This window comes from Drosophila innubila, assembly GCF_004354385.1.
Source record: "Drosophila innubila isolate TH190305 chromosome 3L unlocalized genomic scaffold, UK_Dinn_1.0 0_D_3L, whole genome shotgun sequence".
Taxonomy (NCBI): domain Eukaryota; kingdom Metazoa; phylum Arthropoda; class Insecta; order Diptera; family Drosophilidae; genus Drosophila; species Drosophila innubila.
This window is the reverse complement of record NW_022995376.1, coordinates 16,731,646-16,751,180: the sequence shown is the minus strand read 5'-3', so window position 1 is coordinate 16,751,180 and position 19,535 is coordinate 16,731,646. Positions and strand designations below refer to the sequence as shown.

General features: G+C 43.1%; 7 protein-coding genes across 8 annotated transcripts; 4 read left to right on the top strand and 3 right to left on the bottom strand.

Moving 5' to 3' along the window:
• The first annotated feature begins 662 nt into the window (after positions 1–662).
• On the top strand, positions 663–2,390 carry LOC117786952. Its single transcript, XM_034625383.1, has one exon. The coding sequence runs from the start codon at positions 767–769 to the stop codon at positions 2,327–2,329; it is 1,563 nt and encodes a 520-aa protein (XP_034481274.1). The 5' UTR covers positions 663–766; the 3' UTR covers positions 2,330–2,390.
• LOC117786951 (FACT complex subunit spt16) lies at positions 2,362–7,408 on the bottom strand. Of its 2 annotated transcripts, XM_034625381.1 has the most exons (9): positions 7,340–7,408; positions 6,814–7,077; positions 6,451–6,750; positions 5,208–6,388; positions 4,283–5,149; positions 3,954–4,222; positions 3,747–3,894; positions 3,500–3,610; positions 2,362–2,861 (listed from the first exon to the last, which is right to left on the bottom strand). In XM_034625381.1, the coding sequence occupies exons 1-9, from the start codon at positions 7,406–7,408 to the stop codon at positions 2,702–2,704; spliced, it is 3,369 nt and encodes a 1,122-aa protein (XP_034481272.1). In that variant the 3' UTR covers positions 2,362–2,701. The 2 variants fall into 2 exon arrangements, with proteins under 2 accessions (XP_034481272.1, XP_034481273.1); XM_034625382.1 differs by lacking the exon at positions 3,500–3,610 and having other exon boundaries at positions 2,702–2,861.
• A 391-nt stretch (positions 7,409–7,799) lies between these two features.
• On the top strand, positions 7,800–11,881 carry LOC117789026 (WASH complex subunit homolog 5). The gene is made up of 7 exons (XM_034628011.1): positions 7,800–7,983; positions 8,042–8,144; positions 8,201–8,392; positions 8,449–9,681; positions 9,748–11,132; positions 11,196–11,567; positions 11,631–11,881. Exons 1-7 carry the CDS (start codon positions 7,862–7,864, stop codon positions 11,782–11,784), a joined length of 3,561 nt encoding a protein of 1,186 aa, XP_034483902.1. The 5' UTR covers positions 7,800–7,861; the 3' UTR covers positions 11,785–11,881.
• Positions 11,882–12,235: 354 nt separating this feature from the next.
• On the bottom strand, positions 12,236–14,897 carry LOC117789027 (phosphoglucomutase). Its single transcript, XM_034628012.1, has 4 exons — positions 14,740–14,897; positions 14,435–14,681; positions 12,670–13,888; positions 12,236–12,605 (listed from the first exon to the last, which is right to left on the bottom strand). Exons 1-4 carry the CDS (start codon positions 14,815–14,817, stop codon positions 12,467–12,469), a joined length of 1,683 nt encoding a protein of 560 aa, XP_034483903.1. The 5' UTR covers positions 14,818–14,897; the 3' UTR covers positions 12,236–12,466.
• A 558-nt stretch (positions 14,898–15,455) lies between these two features.
• Positions 15,456–16,723, top strand: LOC117789028 (translocon-associated protein subunit beta). The gene is made up of 3 exons (XM_034628013.1): positions 15,456–15,589; positions 15,771–16,146; positions 16,204–16,723. The coding sequence occupies exons 2-3, from the start codon at positions 15,772–15,774 to the stop codon at positions 16,399–16,401; spliced, it is 573 nt and encodes a 190-aa protein (XP_034483904.1). The 5' UTR covers positions 15,456–15,589; position 15,771; the 3' UTR covers positions 16,402–16,723.
• On the bottom strand, positions 16,720–17,333 carry LOC117789029 (probable trafficking protein particle complex subunit 2). Its single transcript, XM_034628014.1, has 2 exons — positions 17,149–17,333; positions 16,720–17,092 (listed from the first exon to the last, which is right to left on the bottom strand). The coding sequence occupies exons 1-2, from the start codon at positions 17,233–17,235 to the stop codon at positions 16,760–16,762; spliced, it is 420 nt and encodes a 139-aa protein (XP_034483905.1). The 5' UTR covers positions 17,236–17,333; the 3' UTR covers positions 16,720–16,759.
• A 310-nt stretch (positions 17,334–17,643) lies between these two features.
• Positions 17,644–19,505, top strand: LOC117787514 (T-cell activation inhibitor, mitochondrial). The gene is made up of 2 exons (XM_034626061.1): positions 17,644–18,295; positions 18,357–19,505. The coding sequence occupies exons 1-2, from the start codon at positions 17,771–17,773 to the stop codon at positions 19,302–19,304; spliced, it is 1,473 nt and encodes a 490-aa protein (XP_034481952.1). The 5' UTR covers positions 17,644–17,770; the 3' UTR covers positions 19,305–19,505.
• The last annotated feature ends 30 nt before the right edge of the window (positions 19,506–19,535 follow it).

The following is a 19,535-nucleotide window of genomic DNA, read 5'->3' as shown; positions in this document are numbered from 1 at the left end:
AAAAATATAAAACTTACATATTTGCTTTTTGTTTATATTTTGGTTTTTGTTTCAGTCATTTCAATCTCAATATTCAAATTTAAATTTAAAACTAGGTTGAAAAACGATGATGAAAGCTTAACAAACTAATTGAATTTTCAGTTACGGTTATTCATTTCAATCGGTTAATACAGGTTAAAGATTAGGGTCCTAATCACTGCAAAATAGTTAAGCCCTTCGTTAAGCTTGCTCTAAATATAATAAGCAACTTACGGAAAAATTAAATAAAATTAAAAAACTTTGAAAAGGTATTTTCCAATAATAGGGAAGTTTCTTCGTTGTTAAAAAAATTACTTGAATAACTGTATATATTATTCTTGTTGCTGGGAAGACAAATTGTCACCAGGCATCGACCAAACATCGACAGGCTTAAAGCCGGGAGGAAGCAAAGGGTGTGCAGGGAACAGAAAGAGAAGCCTGGCAACGGTACAACGTGGCGCCAGTGGAATATCCACTATGGATAAGCATAACCATAACCGCAACAGGAGGTGAGGCCTTTTAGTAGTGCATATCCCCAAGTTCATTAGACTTTGATGGCCGACTCACTGCGTCTCCCGCTGCTGGCAATGGGTTAATGCCTGGCGCTGGGGGCATAAAGCGTTCAACGGCACGAAATGGAAAGTTTTTTTCTCTATTTGTTTTGCCGCACATAAATCCGTTTTAGCCAAGAAAAACCTTATAGCCAAATTCTAAAAATAAGTAAGGCAATCGAAGCCAGCAGAGATGTATGAGCCCGAGGCTGAATCGGACGAGGATTGCGAAGTCTACTGTAAGTAAATATAAAGCTCTTGAGTCGTTAGCCATAGTTGCTGAGAATAACATGTCGCTTATGTTGGATTACGCAGTCCTCAAGCCCGTCAACGAGTACAACATTGTGGACAAGATTAAGGAGGCCAATAAGGAGCTGTTTGCCCTAGATGATGATGATGAAGCTGGAACGACTGCTGGCAGCGAAAATGTTAATAGTAGCAACAATCGAAAGGTGACCTTTGCCTTGAATTTGGAGAACTATGAGCCCACATCTCAACAAACTGTACAGGAGCCGGAGCCGGACTTGCAGATTCCCAGTCCGCCGGATGAGCTGCTGCAGCAGTTGGCGCAGCTGAAGCTGAAACCGGAACGTGAGCGATTTGCGCCCATTGCCGAGGAGCCGATCAAGGAGCAGGAAAAGCCGCCGGAGCAGGAACCTCAGCTAATAGAAAAAGAGGAAGAAGTGGAGGAGGAAATCTGTGAGGAGATACTAGAGCTGACTGAAGTGGACAGCAACCAGAAACAACCAGCGACAACTGTTCCAGCCAGCATGGACTACGAGGAGGATGATGACTTCTCAGGCGTGGATGAGGATGATTTGACGGCGGAAAGAGAAACAACATTGGTAAATGACACACAGCAGCATCGCATTAGTCGCCAGAACACCTTTGACTGCAACTACGATCAGACGGAGGGCGAGTCGGATCAGAGAAGTCTCACGAATCTGCTCACCGAGTCCGACTGCGAGGAAGATGAACGTGCCGTGAATGAAGCACGTCTCAAGTTGCGACAGGCCTACAAAAGTCTGTACAAAACGCTGGATGCCAGTGAGCAGGCGCAGATCAACAGGCTGACTTCCAATGGCAACGAGGAAGTGGAAGACGATGACTTGTCCATCATTGCAGCCAGCTATATACCCGATGACTTTGAGCTAAACGAGCGCAGCATTTACTACAAAAATGAGGACGAAACGGAGCAGCAGCAGCAGCTAAGAACGACGTCGCCCAACAACAGCAACACCATCAGCAGCACCAGCACCAAGACTTTCTTCAATTCCCGCCGCTTCAGCTTCAGGCGAAGGGCCAGACCCACGCCCAGTGTGCAGCCGGATATTAAAATGAACTACAAAATCTGTTGTGAGCATCGACACGCGTTGCAGGACAAACTGCCGAGATACACCGGCTACATGTCCGAGTACGGATTAAGTGCAAAGCAGTTGCAGCAACGGGAGCAGCAGCTGCGCAGGAAGCAACGTTACAGCATGGAGCAAACTCTGAATCGCAATGAGCATGAGCTCAAGAAGATGCAGGATAATGAACGCGCCTTTACCACGTGGCTGAAGAACAAGATGCGTTATCCCATCAACAAGACGAGGAACATGTTTGACACGACACGCAGGAGAGCAAGTGTTGCTGCCGTCAACAGTCCCAATTCTCACCAGCAGCAGCAGCAGCAGCAACATCATCACCAGTTAAATCGAAGACGTGACAGCAACGAGGTGCATGCTTATCGACATCTCTTGGGCAGCTGGAACAAGTAGAAACAATAGAATCTTAAAACGCTAGTTTATTACATACAAATATAATCGTATTATGTATAATTATTTAATTTGTAATACAACTTGCAAAGAAGAAGCCATTTAAGGAGGAGGAGGGTGTTACAGTTTCAACAGTGAAATACATCAAGTATATCCAGATATTTGTTGTTTGTTAATTGTTTCCAGATGTGTGTGTTTGTGTGTGTTTCGAGCGTTACAATGACAGAATGTACAAATGTATAAAATAGACAAAAATTAATCTAAAGTTAAGGTATACTGTGTCTCGACTGTTCTCTGCTTATGTGTGTATGTGTGTGTGTAAGTGTTCCTGTGCTATTTTTTGCATGTGTGAGTGCTACAGCTAATTGTGGATCCTTAATGCCGCGACTTCTTTGATTTGCTGTGGCCATTGTCTCGACTGTCCTCACGCGAGCGCTTGCGATCCTTATCCTTGCTGCTGCTCTTGTGTCCCGCTGACGAGGAGGAATGATGCTTGTCGCGATTGTGATACTTATCCTTGGACGATTTCGATGGGCTACAATAAACCAAAGCAATACAAATTGATTAATTAATTCAATAATTGCGCCTGAAATGAGCAAAATTTTGGTCGAGAATGCAAAGTTCTTGCAACAAGCAAAAATAGAGAAAAAATGTGTTGTAACAAAATCAATTTTGAGCAGAATTTCTCATAGTTTATGAAGTATTTTCTATAAATTTATAAAAAGCAGATTAATTTCATGATTGAAGTCGGTTTATAAAATAAAATAATAATAATAAATAGATGTTAATAAATGTTAACAATTAATCGAATCGAAAGTAGTAAACACAAAAGTTCAGTCCAACTATATTTAGTAATTTAAATTTGTTTTCCATCGAAATTTCAAATTAAATATATTTCTAGACAATTACGGAATATTTCTAGTCTTTTTTCATAGTTCTAGTTTTCAAAGCTGAAGTATCAAATAAAATTAATAATTATAAACAAAACGAAATAAAAAGAATAAAAACGAAACAACTAAGAAAAAAAACTTCATAAAAATCAAATCAAATTTCCAATGTTAATAATGTTCTTTTTAGTTTGAATAATTATTAAATATGTGAGTGTTGTTTTCTGTGCAAGTGTGTGTGAATTCATGGTGTGTGCAAATGTGTGTGGTGAATACGTTAACAAACCTAGATGAGCTGCCATGTTTGGAGCTGGAGGATTTTAAATGTGAAGAAGAGGAGGAATTCGACTTATGCTTTTTACTGTGCGACGATCGCTGCTCCTCACGCTCGCGACGACTGTGTGTGTGCGTGATGCGGAATAGTTATTAAATAAATAAATAAATAAATAGAAGAGAGGATTTGTTTCAATTGGTATTTTGAATACGCTCTTTAGGATTAACAACAATCAATGTGGTGAATTCTCTCTGCATACCTGTGCTTGGAGCTCTTGCCGTGTTTCTTCGTTTCGAATTTGCCATTGCGCTTGTCATCGGTATTGTAATCATTGTTACGATCCTCTTCAGCGGCTTCGCGCTCCAGATCAGACCAATCCTTGCCAGACTCCTCATCGGATCCCAGTTCTAAAAAGATAAATTATTAATAAATTTGTATATATTTTTAAAAATAATATTTTGCTTACCATCGCTATCATCGCTTTCGTCCTCGGAAGCCTCCGAGTATTCGGAATCATCTTCGTCGGTCTCATCGTCGGACTCAGCGTCTGTTGGATTATAGGCTTCATCCTCTTCCGACTCGGCAGACTCGTTGTCCGCTTCGCTGCCTGATTCGGGATCCAAAAATGTCCAACCTCCCTGCTCAAAGAAGCCTTCGGGATCATCGGTAATGGTCTTCATGATCTTTTGCCAGTTGAGCGATTGAACGCCCTCCGAATAACGAATGTCGCAGGAACTGCAAATGTAAAGGATTGGATACAAATCAAACGAATAACAAGCTAGATAGATTGCGTACTTAAGCCACTCCTTAACGTGATCCAGCATGTTCATGGGAATGGCATTGACCATGGCCACCTTTTTGATGTACTCCTTGAACACAAAGATCATGTCAAAGTTTCGCAGATGGAACTGTACGCGCTCAAAGTGAACTAATTCGACATCGTCTAGGGTGATAACAAATGGCGGCCATTCTGTAAGATTGACCAAGGATCCGGATGTTGGCTGCAGCGTGACCGTACTGCGGAAGGGCGCACCAGGGAAGCCCAGCTCACGGAAGGGTGTATCGAATTCGACCTGTGCCTTTGTCATCGCCTCGACCTTCTCACAGAAACTTTTGAACGCCGTTTTTAGTTTGTGGCGCAACTCTCGCTCCGCCTGCTCGGCGGCCAAATCATCGCGATCGTGCATGTGCTGATGCTTGCCGAGATCTGTGGTAATCTCGCCCACTTCCGTGTAAAACTGAACATCCACATGCTTCTTTTTGCCAAACATGATTGCGTATTTGAGATGGAAATGCAACAGGATAATCATTTCACCATCACAAGGTTGAAAGAATGCGCTCTTAATATTGTTGTACAGAATGTCCACCTTATCGCCGCGCACGGAGATGTAGCGGAAGCCATTGGTGTGTGCCTCCAAACTACCTGTCATGCGCTTGGTTACAATGTTGGGACGAATGTACAGATCCTTCAGCTTGGGATTACCCTTGTTCTGTGACAGTATCAACGTATCCTGCTTGACCAAATCCTCCTTTTCACGCTCCTCCGCCTCACGGGTCTTGAAGCGTTTTTGCACCTCTTTAATCAACCGAAAAGCGTTGTTTAGATTTGCTGACGGAGCTGCCACCTCGCCATGCTCCTTGACATTCGAACTGCGATAGGTGCTGCAAATCAATTATGATTATTATAAAATCATTTAAATGATAACAATCTAAAACTTACACTTCCTTGACAAAGGTGGCTTCGGGCTGAGGATAAAGTCCGCCTTCGTTTCGGCCCATTGTGGCGCCAGGATGAAAGAAATTGATACGCAGATACGTGTACTCGCCCTCCACAGATTGGGAAATGTTCTTAATGGTGGAGATGTGGAATGGCACCTGAATGCCAAAGACGGGCATTATGACCGTCTCGTATTTCTTGTCCACATACAGTTTTAGTTCCTTTACTTCCGGCTCTCGTGGAATTTGGCTCATTGACTTGTAGGAGACTGTGTTCTTGCGCACCTTCTCCACCTCCTTGGAGTTGCCCTGCTTGGCCAGACGTTCGCGAGCACGTTCGTTCAACTGTTGCGCCAACTCACGTTGATGCTCCTTGCGTTTCTCTTCAGTGTTGATCTCGTTACGTAGCTTGGAATCTAGCACAGCGTTACGCTTACTCCGACCTAGTATCTCAGTACTCTGATCTGGCTTGGTAGGCTTCTTATCATCGACATCCTCCTCCTCGTCATCATCGTCTTTGATGAAGATGCCAACGTTTTTAATTTTCTTTTTGGACGGTGTCATCACACTGGCTGGCGCCTGATCGCCAACCAACACAGTGTCACCAATAAACAGAGCATAGGTTTTGCCTTCCTTGTCGGCAGCATCGGGATTAGTCAAATTCGAGATGCCCACGTGCAAATTGAAGACCATATTCTTTTTGATGAGCGCCTGGCACTTGGGTCCAATGACAATTGAATTCTCACGGAATTCCAGGCCCATGGCAAAGCCAAAGCTCTTGGTAAGATTATCCACCATGCTGGGCTTCTCCTTTTTTACATAGGCCAGCGTTTTTTCATAGACTTCACAGAGCTTGGCATTAGGTATAAGCAGCTTGAGTATTTCCTCCTGCACGTTTACCAGAAACGTGTAATTCTCCTGCATTGCCTCTGTGGGATTCACCAGAAAGGTGCGCGATATATTGGAGCAATAGGATTTGTAGCGTGCACCCAGCGAGCAAACAATCACTCCAAAATGCAAATGATTTTTATCGGCAGCCGCAGAGAACTTTAAACTGTAAGCGCCTCCAGATTGAATAATGGGTGGATAGGCCATATCAAGTAATCGAGGATCCAAGCCACTGGTGTACTTCTTTTCTCCAATAGCTGCCTCGCAGCCGTCCGACAGCTTTGTGTGCTTGACTTTCTGCAAGTATAAATAAGAGGAGATTAATCTATTAACTTAATCTCAAAGTTAACATGGCTTACCCGATCAGAATCAATGATGTCCATGATTTCATCCTTCAAATACTTGTTGAATATGTCCATGGATACTAATGAAGCTTTACGTACATTATTTATCTCGGACTCATCTTTGGGACACATCAGATAAGCAATAATCGTGCTGATGTCCACATGTTCAAATTTCGCGGCCGTCAGCATCTTTTTCCAGGCTTCGCTAAATTCACCTGGGAATGCATCCTTGGTGAAAACGCCCAGCCTTTTGCCTTTCTTGGAGTTCTGTATGGTCTTGATGAGCTTTTCAAAGTTGGCCTGATCTTTGTCCGTCTATTAACGATAATTTCATTAATAACTGAATGTGAATTAGTTGATGAAATGTTTAATACTTACACGATCACGAACGAGTAGCTTTATTTCCGGCACACCCTCCTCGCTGATGTTCTGGGCCTGCTTCAGGAACTCGATTTTCTTCTTGCTGGTTAGAAAATAGATGGCATCCGAGGCAAACACAGAAATTGTATCTGTCAGCTCGTAGCCAAGCAGCCAGAGCTGCAGGGCCATTGATTTTGAGTAGATAACATCTTCATCCACGCCCACCACACTCATGATGCAGTCCAGATTACTCAGCGCATCATCGTGGCCAGTGCTCGGCGCCTGTCGATAATTCAGATTAACAGATTTACAAATTATTGCCGCGATTAAAAAGCCGCATCTCATGCGTTCTAACCTAATTTGTGACTGCATTTGTTTTTGTTTTACCTTTTTTTAGTCAAATATTACCGGCAATTTCACAATATTTGCTAATTTGTGACTATCTAAATGTCATTCTGAAAACAACGTGGAGCCGGAAAACCTCCTAAACTCTTTGATATTGTGTCTCCGGCAGGGACAGAGATAGAGACCGAGTCAGACTTACCTTCCATTCTGTGTAGAGGCGTTTAATTCGCCGCACAAATGATTCTTTATCTAGCACAAAGCTCGACATGTTGTCGTTTCAAACTTAATGCGTTTAATAGTAATTATGACCGTCTAACTCAATAATTTAACACATTTATATTGCAAATTCCGCCAGACGAGCGTTTTGCAAAAAAATGCGCGGCGACAGACGCGTGGACATTCACATGTGAACGTTCAACATATTATCATCGACTTGACGCAATCGAACTACGCTCGATTGTTATCGAAATCATCATTAAGTTGCAGTGCTATGTAACAAAAAATTTTTTAATAAACGCTTTTTTAAAATTTTCATTTGTGCAATAAATATGCATATTTTAATAAAAATGACTCAATATTTAAAATAAATTATCTTTTATCAAGTAAAATATTTAATATAACTAGCTTACATCAAGAGCACGCACTAAGATCACGAACCCATCTCTAGGTTTTGGGCGTAAATAATAAACAGCTGTTGCGGTGTTTTGATGTTTTTGCAAAAATGAGCGAATTTCTTTCAGAAAACAATGCGTGCGGACAAAATTTGCTTAACATCGTATCCGTAGGCAACTCAATAGTTGCCGAAATACTCCGCCTAAAAGAATACGTACCCAGCATCTACAGGTAAGACTTATTTTTAGATAAAATCATTTGAGTTTAACTGTGTGTTTTTTTTTCTCAGATTGGACAATGCAGCTGACAAGCAAAAATATGGCGAAATTATATTGGATTTTAGCTACTTTAAAGTGGCAGAGGCGCACGAAAAAAAGATTGAGCAGAGTCAAGTAAGTAGAATTAGCTTAAAAACTATATAAATATTAAACTTTCAGTATTTGCTTAGGAGCTGAGCGACTTGGACTTGGAAACACGAACGAATCATCTGCAGTTGATCACACGGTTTTATTTGGCTTTCCAGAGTGTGCATCATTATGCCACAGACTTGCAACAGTACATTGAGGAACTAAACACTGGTTATTATATACAGCAAACCCTGGAAACCGTGCTACAGGATGAAGAGGGCAAACAGTTGCTGGTAAGTCGAATTAAAATTAAGTGAACAGCTTAAGCAACTATTTACTTTGTCTGCAGTGCGAGTCTCTCTATTTGTATGGCGTTATTTTGCTCGTGCTGGACTTTCATATACCTGGCGATGTCCGCGAGCGACTGCTGATTGCCTACTATCGCTACAGCGGCGGAGATGCCACGCCCAGCGGCGATGAAAGCAACATCCATGATGTGTGCCTGCTTCTGCGCTCCACTGGCTACATTCAGCCGGCACAGACTAAAGCTCTGGTTGCTGGCAGCCAGTCAGTGCCTGTGCCTGTCCAGAAATATCCGGAGGCTTACTTTGCACGCTTTAGCTTCGATGCGAACTTTATAGATTTGGTGTTGGCTCGTCTGCGCTGTGATGATATCTACAATCAGTTGGCCATCTATCCGCATCCCTCACATCGCAGCACAGCGCTGTCAACCCAGGCTGCCATGCTCTTCGTTTGCCTCTACTTCTCACCCCAAGTGTTGCACACTCAGGGTTCCCAGATGCGTGAGATTGTGGACAAGTTCTTCTGTGACAATTGGACGTTGTCTATTTACATGGGCATCACTGTCAATCTGATTGATGCCTGGGCGCACTTTAAAGCCGCCAGTAGTGCAGTGTCCAATGTGGTGACACCGGTCGCCATTAAGACGCTCTGCCAGCAGGAGCGGGAACAACTTCAGAAAACACTGCAAAAGACCCAAGAGATTGTGCGGGAAGGAGTTCTAGACGACGCCTTTGTGCTGGAGCATGCCAACCAGATTATTGTGCTTATGCGACAGGCTAACGTATTGCTCCGTTGGCATTGCCTGCACACAAGTCCCGCCGTATTCGTTGTGTCGGGCCAGGCGGCGGCTCCAGTACATCAAATGCTTCTGCAAGAGCTGCAGTTTGATCAGAATAAGCTCTACAATCTGCTGCTCAACTGTGGCCAACTTGAGTTGACAGTCCGAGAATTGCTGGCAGACTTGCAAAGGGATCGAGAGAAGCGCTGGACGAGTAGTCGCGAGGAGGCAATGCAATATCTGCGGGAACTCAGTGAAGCATTTGCGGGTTCACGTCCGTTGACCAAGATTGAAGCCAATCCACAGCTGCAACAATGGTTTGGTCAGGTGGCACAGCGTCTCCAAAAACTGGACATTGTCAAGCCACAAAAGGCGGGTCGCTTGATCATTCAAGTCATGCAGGCGCTGGATGAAGTTCAGGAATATCATAATCTACATGCGAATATGCTGGTGAAACAGCAGCTGCAGGAGACGCGGGATCTGTTGAACCGAATGGCTCAGGTGAGACACGATTAACATCTTCTGTTTTTATTATAAAAACATATATTCGTTCTCTGTATTTCACAGTTGATCAACCTCAAGGAGGACATCGAAATTCACATACAGATGATCAGCGACTTTAGCTACGCCTGGCAACTGCTTCAGCGGGATTTCATTGGTATTATGCAGGATCACATCAAGCGTCAGCCACGGGCAGTCATTGGCATAAGAGCGGTATTCCTGAAGCTAGCCAGCACCTTGGAGGTGCCGCTGATGCGCATTAATCAGGCGAAGAGCGAGGATCTTGTCTCCGTGTCCAACTATTACAGCACAGAGCTGGCCAACTTCTTGAGACGCGTGCTACAAATTGTGCCCGAAACGATGTTCAGCATTTTGGCCAGGATTATACAGCTGCTGACAAATGTTATCAAGGAGTTTCCCACGCGCCTGGAGAAGGATAAGCTGCGGGAGTATGCGCAGTTTGAAGAGCGCGCCAAGGTGGCACAGTGGACCAACTCCATAGCGGTCTTTACCAAAGGAATTCTCATGATGAAGAAGACATTGGTGGGCGTCATCGAACTGGATCCCAAGCAGTTGCTGGAGGATGGCATTAGGAAAGAGCTGGTCAATCATTTAGCAAATGCCTACAATCTGGGACTGATCTTTACACCTGAGAAGGGCAAGACGAACGTGCAGCTGCTGCAGGAGAAACTCCAGGCGCTGGCCAAGACAATCGAAGGATATCGCAGATCTTTCGAGTACATCGAGGACTATTTACGAGTGCAGGGATTACGTATATTGCTGGAGGAATCTCAGCGTATCATTAACTACAATGTGGAGAAGGAATGCAATTGCTTCCTGCGCAATAAGGTGCAAGAGTGGCAATCTCGCTTCCAATCTCAGACCATACCCATTCCCAACTTTCTACCACTGCAAGGTGATCCAAACAAGTCCAACAATTTCATTGGAAGATTAGCACATGAAATACTACGCTGCACGGAGCCGCGTCAGACCATTTTCCTGGATCTCAAATGCACCTGGTATGATAAGCGTCCACCACATTCGGAATTTCTTGCCGGCTCTGGATTCTTTAGTGTGCTGCGCGAGGCAATGGCGCCAGCTGGCATGGTAGGATTGGAACGCCTTTACGCCCACATGCTGGCCGATGAACTGAAGCGCAATCTGGACAAGCTGCAAAAGAATCTGACATCGGATCGCATGTGGTGCGATGCTCTGAGCACCATGACCAAGGAACTGGAATCGCGTGACTTTCCCGGCGAGCTAGCCAAGCAGCCCATCAAGTATTATCAGAGCTATACCCAACGCTGGCTGAAGGTGTGGCCTACACTCCTGGACTGGATTTTATCCCTGGGACACAAGCAGCTGCTGCGACAGCAAATTGCCAGCGAACTCAGTTTCAGCAGTAAATGCGATGCAAAATTGCTGGAGAACACCACGGATACACTGAATCGGTAATTGATATGATTACTATGATCATTTCCGGTTTTAATTAATAGCATTCCTCTGTTCCACAGCGCCTTGATGTTGGAGCTCTCGTGCAACAGCAAACTGTGTGATGAGCAGGGCGTGGGCATGTTGACTGAACTGCAGGAGATACTGCAGTACACAGGGAACTACGAGCCACTGGAGCAGATCTTTGTGACCACCAAGAATACGCACAACATGTCCTTGTTTCTGTTCCTCTTCACCATTGCCCACGTTGGACGATTGCAGCATTCAAAACACACGGATAGCCTGCTGCCAAAGTCCTCTAAGGATAACATAGACTGTGTGCCATTAATTATGGGACTGCTCACTGTACTTCAACAGTTCCACAGGAATGTGAAAATGCTCTACATCTCCTACATGAGTCAGTATGTGGTTACAGTTGCAGAAGCACAACTCACGTGAGTAGTTAAAGAAATTGGTGGATCAAAGAGATCACTTAATAAACGTTTCCTCCATTTTAGGGATAAAGAGATGTTGGGACCCGAGGTTGTCACCATGTTGCACTTTCTGCTGGCATTTGTCCGCTTGGCCCGCTTGCCACTGAGTGTCCTGGAGCAGCGCATACCCAACATGATACTAAGCGAGTTCGATTATCTAGCCACACCCGTCAAGTAAAACTTGTCGCTAATTAAATCACTATTCCAATATATAAACGGTTATACATAAACAATGCACATGTTATAAACAAATAAAGTAAATAACTAAATAATGATAAGATTGGTATTCCTGAAGGAAATCGTTGAAAATTTTTACAAAATTATGACAGATTGAAGTTTTCGAAAAAGTGTCAAGTATGAAAGAGTAGTAGACAGTGATAGTAAAAAATTGATTTTTCCAATTTAGACGTAGATCGGTTAAGATTTGATAAAATTATGACAGTTTGAAGTTTTTGAAAAAGTGTCAATGGGAAAAGTATAGAAAAAAATGGACAGTGATGGAATAAAATTGAATTTTCCAATTTTGATGACGAAGCAAATTAGAGTTGAGTTATACATTTTTCAAGTTAAATCAACTAAAACTCAAAAATAAAATTTGGTTGCCTAGTTTAATTAAAAGAAAAATTGAGTTTGTGTACAATAGAATTGGTACATGCATATATATTTAAGGAATATAAATTAAATATCAGATTGTGTGAGGATTCTCGGACTTATTTTATTGCTTGAATTGTTGCCACACTTTGGTTTAAGCTGAAATAGAACTTCTGAGGTGCCAAGTGGATAGATTCGAAAACCAACAACAATATCGGATGCGATACCTAATTGGCAGTTGATCAAGCTTATCCCTCAACAAACTCCATTTATGTGATGACTGTGGGTGCACTGCGTCCGGTGAACTTGGGCAGCTGTGAGATTTCTAGAGCAATGTCGATGAGTGGCTTCAACATGACACTGGCCTGGCCCAGCACATTTTCCCTCTCATAGGAGTCGATGTACAAGCTGCATTTAAAATTAAACAATTTAATACAAATAAAATATAGAAATTGGAAATGGGAATATTTACCGCACGGTGGCACCGGAGCTTCCTGTGCCGCTGAGACGCATCACAATGCGGCTGCCATCGACGAAGACAATGCGCAATCCTTGCTTGGTGGCCAGAGACTTGTCCACGGGATCAGTATAGCTAAAGTTGTCCGCCTGCTTGACCTTGTAGTCCTTGCCTCCACTGGAGAAACTCTTGCCAATAAACTCGGCTGCGGTGATGTTCTTCTCCATGGTGGCCATCATCTCGTTGCAGGGCTCGAGATCGCACTCCTCATAGTCGTAGCGGGTGAAGTAGTTGCGTCCGTAGTTGGACCAATGCTGCTTCAGTATATCCTCGATGCTCTTGCCCGTGTGCTGCATGACGGAAATCCAGGCCAGCACTGCCCAGATGCCGTCCTTTTCACGAATGTGATTGGAACCGGTTCCGAAGCTCTCCTCGCCACACAGACACAAACGACCGGCGTCCATGAGATTGCCAAAGTACTTCCAGCCCGTAGGCACCTCAAAGACCTCCTTGCCCAGTTTCTTGCCCACCAAATCAACGGCGGAGGCGGTGGGCATGCTGCGTGCAAAGCCCTGTACGCCATTCTTCTGGAAGTAGGGTATCGCCTCCAAGTAGTGTGCGATGACAGCCAAGGAATCGCTGGGAGTTACAAAGAAGGCCTTGCTGCCAATGATCATGTTGCGATCACCGTCACCATCAAAAGCAGCACCAATATCGTAATCCCCCTTGGCCACCGTATCGACCAGATCCTTGGCATATGTCAGATTCGGATCGGGATGCAGTCCACCAAAGTCGGGCAATGGAGTGGTGTGCACCACCGAAGCTTCCGAAGCACCCAGACGATTTAGGAAGATCTCACGCACATAGGCGCCAGTGACGCCATTCATGGAGTCAATGCACATCTTCAGTGGCTTCCCATTGGACTTGCCGCTGACAAAGTCACGCAGCTTGGCAAAGTCAAAGATCTCCTCCATGAGACTCACATAGTTGGCCACCGAATCAATGACCTCAACCACAAATGGTTTGCCGGCCACATCATAAGTGCTCACGCCCACCTTGGAGATGTCAATCTGTAGTCCACGCACCAATTTGTAGTCCTTAATCCCAGTTGACAACTTGTAAATGTTGTTGGTAAAAGCATCCGGAGCTGGGCCGCCATTTTCACAGTTGAATTTGATGCCAAAATCATTCTCTGGGCCACCAGGATTATGAGAAGCGGTCAACACAATGCCACCTTTATTAAAATAAAAGAAATTCAATTTAATAAAAATTCTACTTATAAAAAATTGCTTGCCGAATTCTTTTTAAAGATGGTTTTAAAATATGTTTTAAGCTATTCTATTTGCATTACAAATTAAGAAGAAGTAAAAGCAATTGAGATAATAAAACTTTTTTGTTTTAAATTAAATTCAGGGATTGTAACAATTAATTTTAAAAAAAATCTAATATAAAATATTACAATTTTAAATTTTAAATAAGGGATGAGAGCAATCGAGATAAATAAAAAATACAAATTTTAAATAAGACTTATTTTTTAATATTTATAACGAAAATTGAACAGAAATATTTTTCAATTTCGAGCTACACTCTAGTCTTCAAAATTTTGAAGGCTTGCCGTCTGTAATTTCCTATATGCAAAAGTTGTGTTTTTGTTGACCTTGGGACTCACAATACTGTCTAGTATAAGTATTTAAATATGTTTTTTTTTGCCTAGATTATCAGTTATTGCCTTGCGGGGATTACATGCAGTTGTTTGTGGTGATTAAGTAACGACACCTACCCAAAGCCTTGTTGTGACGTATAAGACTGGAGACGGCGGGCGTCGAGAGGATTCCATTTTGTCCGACCAGCAGTTTGGCAACGCCATTTCCCGCTGAGATGCGCACGATGAGTTCAGCGGCCTCCTTGCAGTAATAACGTCCATCGCCGCCCACAATGAGTGTGGAGCCTGTCAGAGCAGCACCGTTGGCATCCAAAATGCATTGCACAAAGTTCTCCGTGTAGTTTGGTTGAGTAAACACTTTTACCTGCAAAGTTCAGTAAAATTTACAGATCACTGGGATTTCTTGTGGATTCTATTCTCACTTTTTTGCGTAATCCGCTGGTGCCTGGTTTCTGACCCTCAAAGGGTGTTGTTTGCACTGTTTCCACGCTTAGGGACATTCTGACTATAGTTTTCCAGCTGCTGGTTAAATTCCGACTACCAACTTGTCTACGCGTGTGATGAAAACTGAACTGAGCTGCTGCGTCGCGTCGCGTAGCCGCGCTGATAAGCGTATAAACCGGCTGTAACGACTCTGATAAGCGCTATCATGCTGAGTGCGTGCAAAACAAATCGTCACAATTATCAGTTCTTTTGCTTTTTGATGAAATTGCGTTGTCATTATTATCAGCAAGCGTTTAAATAATAACAGTTAATTATTTTCGTACAATTTATGCATTTCAGAAATGAATTGCAAATGGAAACGCATAAGTGTCGCCGCAATGTGTAGGGTGACAATGTCATTCAAGGGCATTCACAGGTGCCGGCTCACCAATTTCCACCCACACGTTGTCAACAATGCTGCCCCAGTTGTTTACATGTAAACTTAAATATATTTAATATTGTTAATGTATATTAAAAGCTGCAAAAAATAGTTTTAAAAAAATTCGCAAATGCATAAATAAATTAGTTGACAGTTTGTTATTGTTTTGTTGTCTCTCAGCTGTGCAAATAGAGTTGCTGCTGTTGCTGTCGCAAGTAATCGGTTATCGATGTCGATACTAAACTTTCACAGCACTCGAACGAGTCGATACAACTCTGTACTCGTACGAAGTTTGACAGCCGACAGTTTACACGTCACGAAGCAGCCAGCCACGAGAAAGCAGCCGCCGTAGTCGCTTGCGTTTAGTTAGTTTTATTGAAATAGCTGCAAATTAAGTAACAACAATTCATGTAAGTTGCTAATAAATAATATGAATAGGTTTTGCTGTGACTACAAAGTGTTTATTAATCGCTTTTGTGTTAATATCGAGCATAATTTCATAGAAGAACTTGGCCCGCTTTCATTTTACGGCAGTCGGCCCTTCCACGTCAACAAAAAAAAGTGAAACGTTCCAACATTTTTATCTTGCAGCATGTTTAGAAAAGCGTTAGCCTTGTGCGCCCTGTTCGCTGTGCTCAGCGTTTGTGTCTCCGAGGACGAGACACGCGCCCGTCTGCTGGTCTCCAAGCAAATACTTAACAAGTATTTGGTTGAAAAGAGCGATCTTCTGGTGCGCTACACAATCTTCAATGTTGGCAATGGAGCTGCTACCAATGTGCAACTGGTTGACAACGGTTTCCATCCCGAGGCATTTGAGGTGGTTGGTGGTCAGCCCACAGCTACCGTGGAACGCATTGCTCCTCAGACCAACTTCACTCATGTGCTGGTTGTGCGTCCCAAGGCCTTTGGTTACTTCAACTTCACGGCCGCCGAGGTGTCCTACAAGCCAGTCGAGGAAGCCGAGACGGTAAGCCATTAACATAATAGGTTTTTAAGTAATATTGCTAATTTATTTTTTCTGCAGCTTCAACTGGCCATCAGCTCAGAGCCTGGAGAGGGCGGCATTGTCAACCTGAATGAGTACAACAAGCGTTTCTCATCGCACTTCTTTGACTGGGTGGCTTTCGCCATCATGACACTGCCATCTCTGGCCATTCCCCTTATCCTGTGGCACTCGTCGAAGAGCAAATATGAGCGTCATGGCAAGAATAAGAAGCATTAAGTCACTCCAGACTCGTGTCTCTTGCATTGGAACAACATTTTAAAAGAGATTTATTTCCACCCACTACAATTCCGTACAACATAGTCGCTTTAATATCAATCCATGCGTTCCATGCGTTCATCCAACAACCACACATTTTACATAGTTTAGAGTACAGCTCCTATTGGAATTGTAAAGGGTCCGACGAGCCAAGTATAGCGTTAAATCGTTTTAGATTTGATTCGAAGACGCATTGAATAATGAGAATTGAAGAAATCCATTGAAAGTTAAGCTATTTTTGTGTCATTAGACTGGTTTTCTAAATAAATTAAAATCAAATTTACATTTCTATTTATGTTCTATTATCTACAAAACAAAACTACGATAACAAATATTTGCGACCAAAAATTTCGCATTTCTTCTCAAACATTGGAGACTTAATCAGAGTATTAATCTTGTAGAATGCGTTCATGGAATGCTTAATGTACGTATCGTACATTTCATTAAAGAAATTTTTGATTCCCTCGTCGTTTTTGTTGTCGTGGACAATAATGAAGCGTATCTGGGATGCGGTGATGAAGGCGGACACAAACCATTGATTAAATCGATCTATTGACTTTAACTGCATATTTGCCGTCTTCCACTTGTGCTCATCCACCAGATCTAGCGCTGCATGGGCTATAAACTGGCTGAGATGCCTCTGATCCTCCTTCTGCAAATGGAAAATATGTTAGTTGAAGAAGTTACAATCAATAAGCATCAACTTACACGCAGTTCTTTGTTTACGGTGCTGAACTCCTTCTCATATATGGGATTGTCATTGTGGCCCACAATTACAAAATAGTAAGTGGACATTGTGGGCGTTGCGACTTAAAATTATGAATAAAATAAACAATTCCAATCTGGACAAGAAATTTCTTCACAGCTGATTCAATCTTATTTAATGTGATGGCAGCTCTGTCCATAAAGCGTTGCCAGCCAGCTTCAAAATACATTTTGTAAATAGGTATGCAGCTCATCATTTAACAAAATAAAACAGATAGTGCTGAATACCATTTGAATAAAAAAATTTAATTAACCTGATTAACACTTAAAATTACAATTAGCCAGTATAAATCAATTGAAATTTTTTTTGATACTTAAATTTAGGCATTACATATATTTTTATTTAGCGCTTAAGCACCGTATGGCCCTACTAAATATATCTTGACATTTTGCAGCACTGCTAAAAAGATTTGTATATATGTGATCAGCTGAGTAGTCAAAGCGAAATAATTTTTACTTGTAAATCAAATTTTGAGTAAATAACAGTCGCTGTTATTTGTATTCCGTGTTCGGATGTGTGTGACCGCAGATCAGGCAAGCAGCGTGCTGCTCTAGTAGTTACGTAATGGCAACAGCTTTGCGCCTGGGCGGCGAAATGGCAATGGTCGCACTTTGTCAGGCGCAGTCCATTCATAAATTTGGAATGGTGCGACGAGCTTTGAGCCATGATTTGACAACGGCACTGCGTCCCTTCTACTTTGCCGTGCATCCGGATTTGTTTGGACAGCATCCGGAGCAGAGGCAGACCAACGAGAATTCATTGAAACTGCTCAGCGCACATCTGGAGGCGCTCTATCAACATAGCTATCCCAATGATGATGCCAAGGTGCTCAAGTTCTATGTGCGGGAGAGCACGAGTGCAGAGAAAAGGGATTCATTCAAACTGGTGCAAATACGAATGGACAAAGGTACTCGGGATCCCCAGAGATTTATCCAGAATCTACTGGAGTCATGCAATCTTTCCACTGATTACATAAAGACCGTAAAGCCAACGATGCAGCAAAAGCCTCAAGAAAGCATGGCCAATCGTCCCAGCCAGGATTATCACTACAACATGGAGTTTGCCGAGTTCGAGAGGCGCGTTAAGAATGTAAATTAACTTTATTTATATTTACGTATTATCTTCAAATGGGTTCCTTTTATTTCCATAGGAAGCCGCTAGTCGCCGTCCAGTTCTGTCCAGTTGGTTGGCGGAGAATGCGGCCACGGCAAGACAGCGCGCCAAGGAGACAGCTGATTTGGAAGCTGAAATAGACAAGCTGAAAAATGTGCTGGTGAAGGATCTGGAACTAAGCGACGCTCGCTATGAGTGTGGCTGGAACATTGAGCACTATCGTGGCTGCCTTAAATCACTGCAACGTCTCGCCCAAACCCATCGCGCAGAGCTGAGCACATTACGGAATAGGGTTGTAGTCTTTGCACCGTTTACGGGCGTCAGTCTCGAGGGTCACGTGATGCTCTTCACCGGCGACGTGCAGAGCAACTGGATTGACTTTATCAAAAACATTCCACAGCACGATAGCTACCTCAATGTAGTGCCGCTCTATGAGCTGGCGCTCTCGCAGGTGTTGCGGGGCATTCAGATCGGTCGCCGCAAGTTTATGCCCAAGACACAAGCACGCGGTTACGCCAACTACCTCATGAAGGTGACGACCTCGCTAAATGATTTCCTGAGTAAACAAGCGTATCCAGATAAATGGCCAGCCAAGCTGCAGGAGTTCACAATTGTTGTCGAATCGGAGGCGGGTCCTCTTATGGTCAGTCCAACGGGACAGTTCATTACGCCCGCCACCTGCCCCGGTGCCATACTCGTAGACTTTATTACGCAAAATATGAAATTGGCAAGCGAGCGTATGACAAAGTATGCCACGGATAAATATCTCGAACAGAATCTTATTGAGGAGTGTTTGCGAGAGCTTAAACTGCAGGCATTAACCAAAGATGACGCCGTTACGCCGGATAAAATGATATCGGCGCTAACTGATTTACGCCAATGTCGACCGCAACATTTTGAACAACTCAAGCTGCATATATCCCATTATTACTCAGTGCTCACAGATGGCATCGTTTGTATACCCTGGGATTTTATGCAAAAGTAGTCCATGCACGACCTCTTTAATTCTCATGTGCCTTACGAACGTTCACAGACAATAAGCATTCAATAGAAATTTATACATATTAGCTTTAAATTAACAACGTCAAGTAATTGTTATAGCCATAAGTACAGATATTATGTCTATAACCAGATGCTAACCCAATCCCATAAATAAATTATGTATTTGTTTTAATTTAAAAATAAATCTACCCTGCTGATTGTTTTTCCTGCTTAA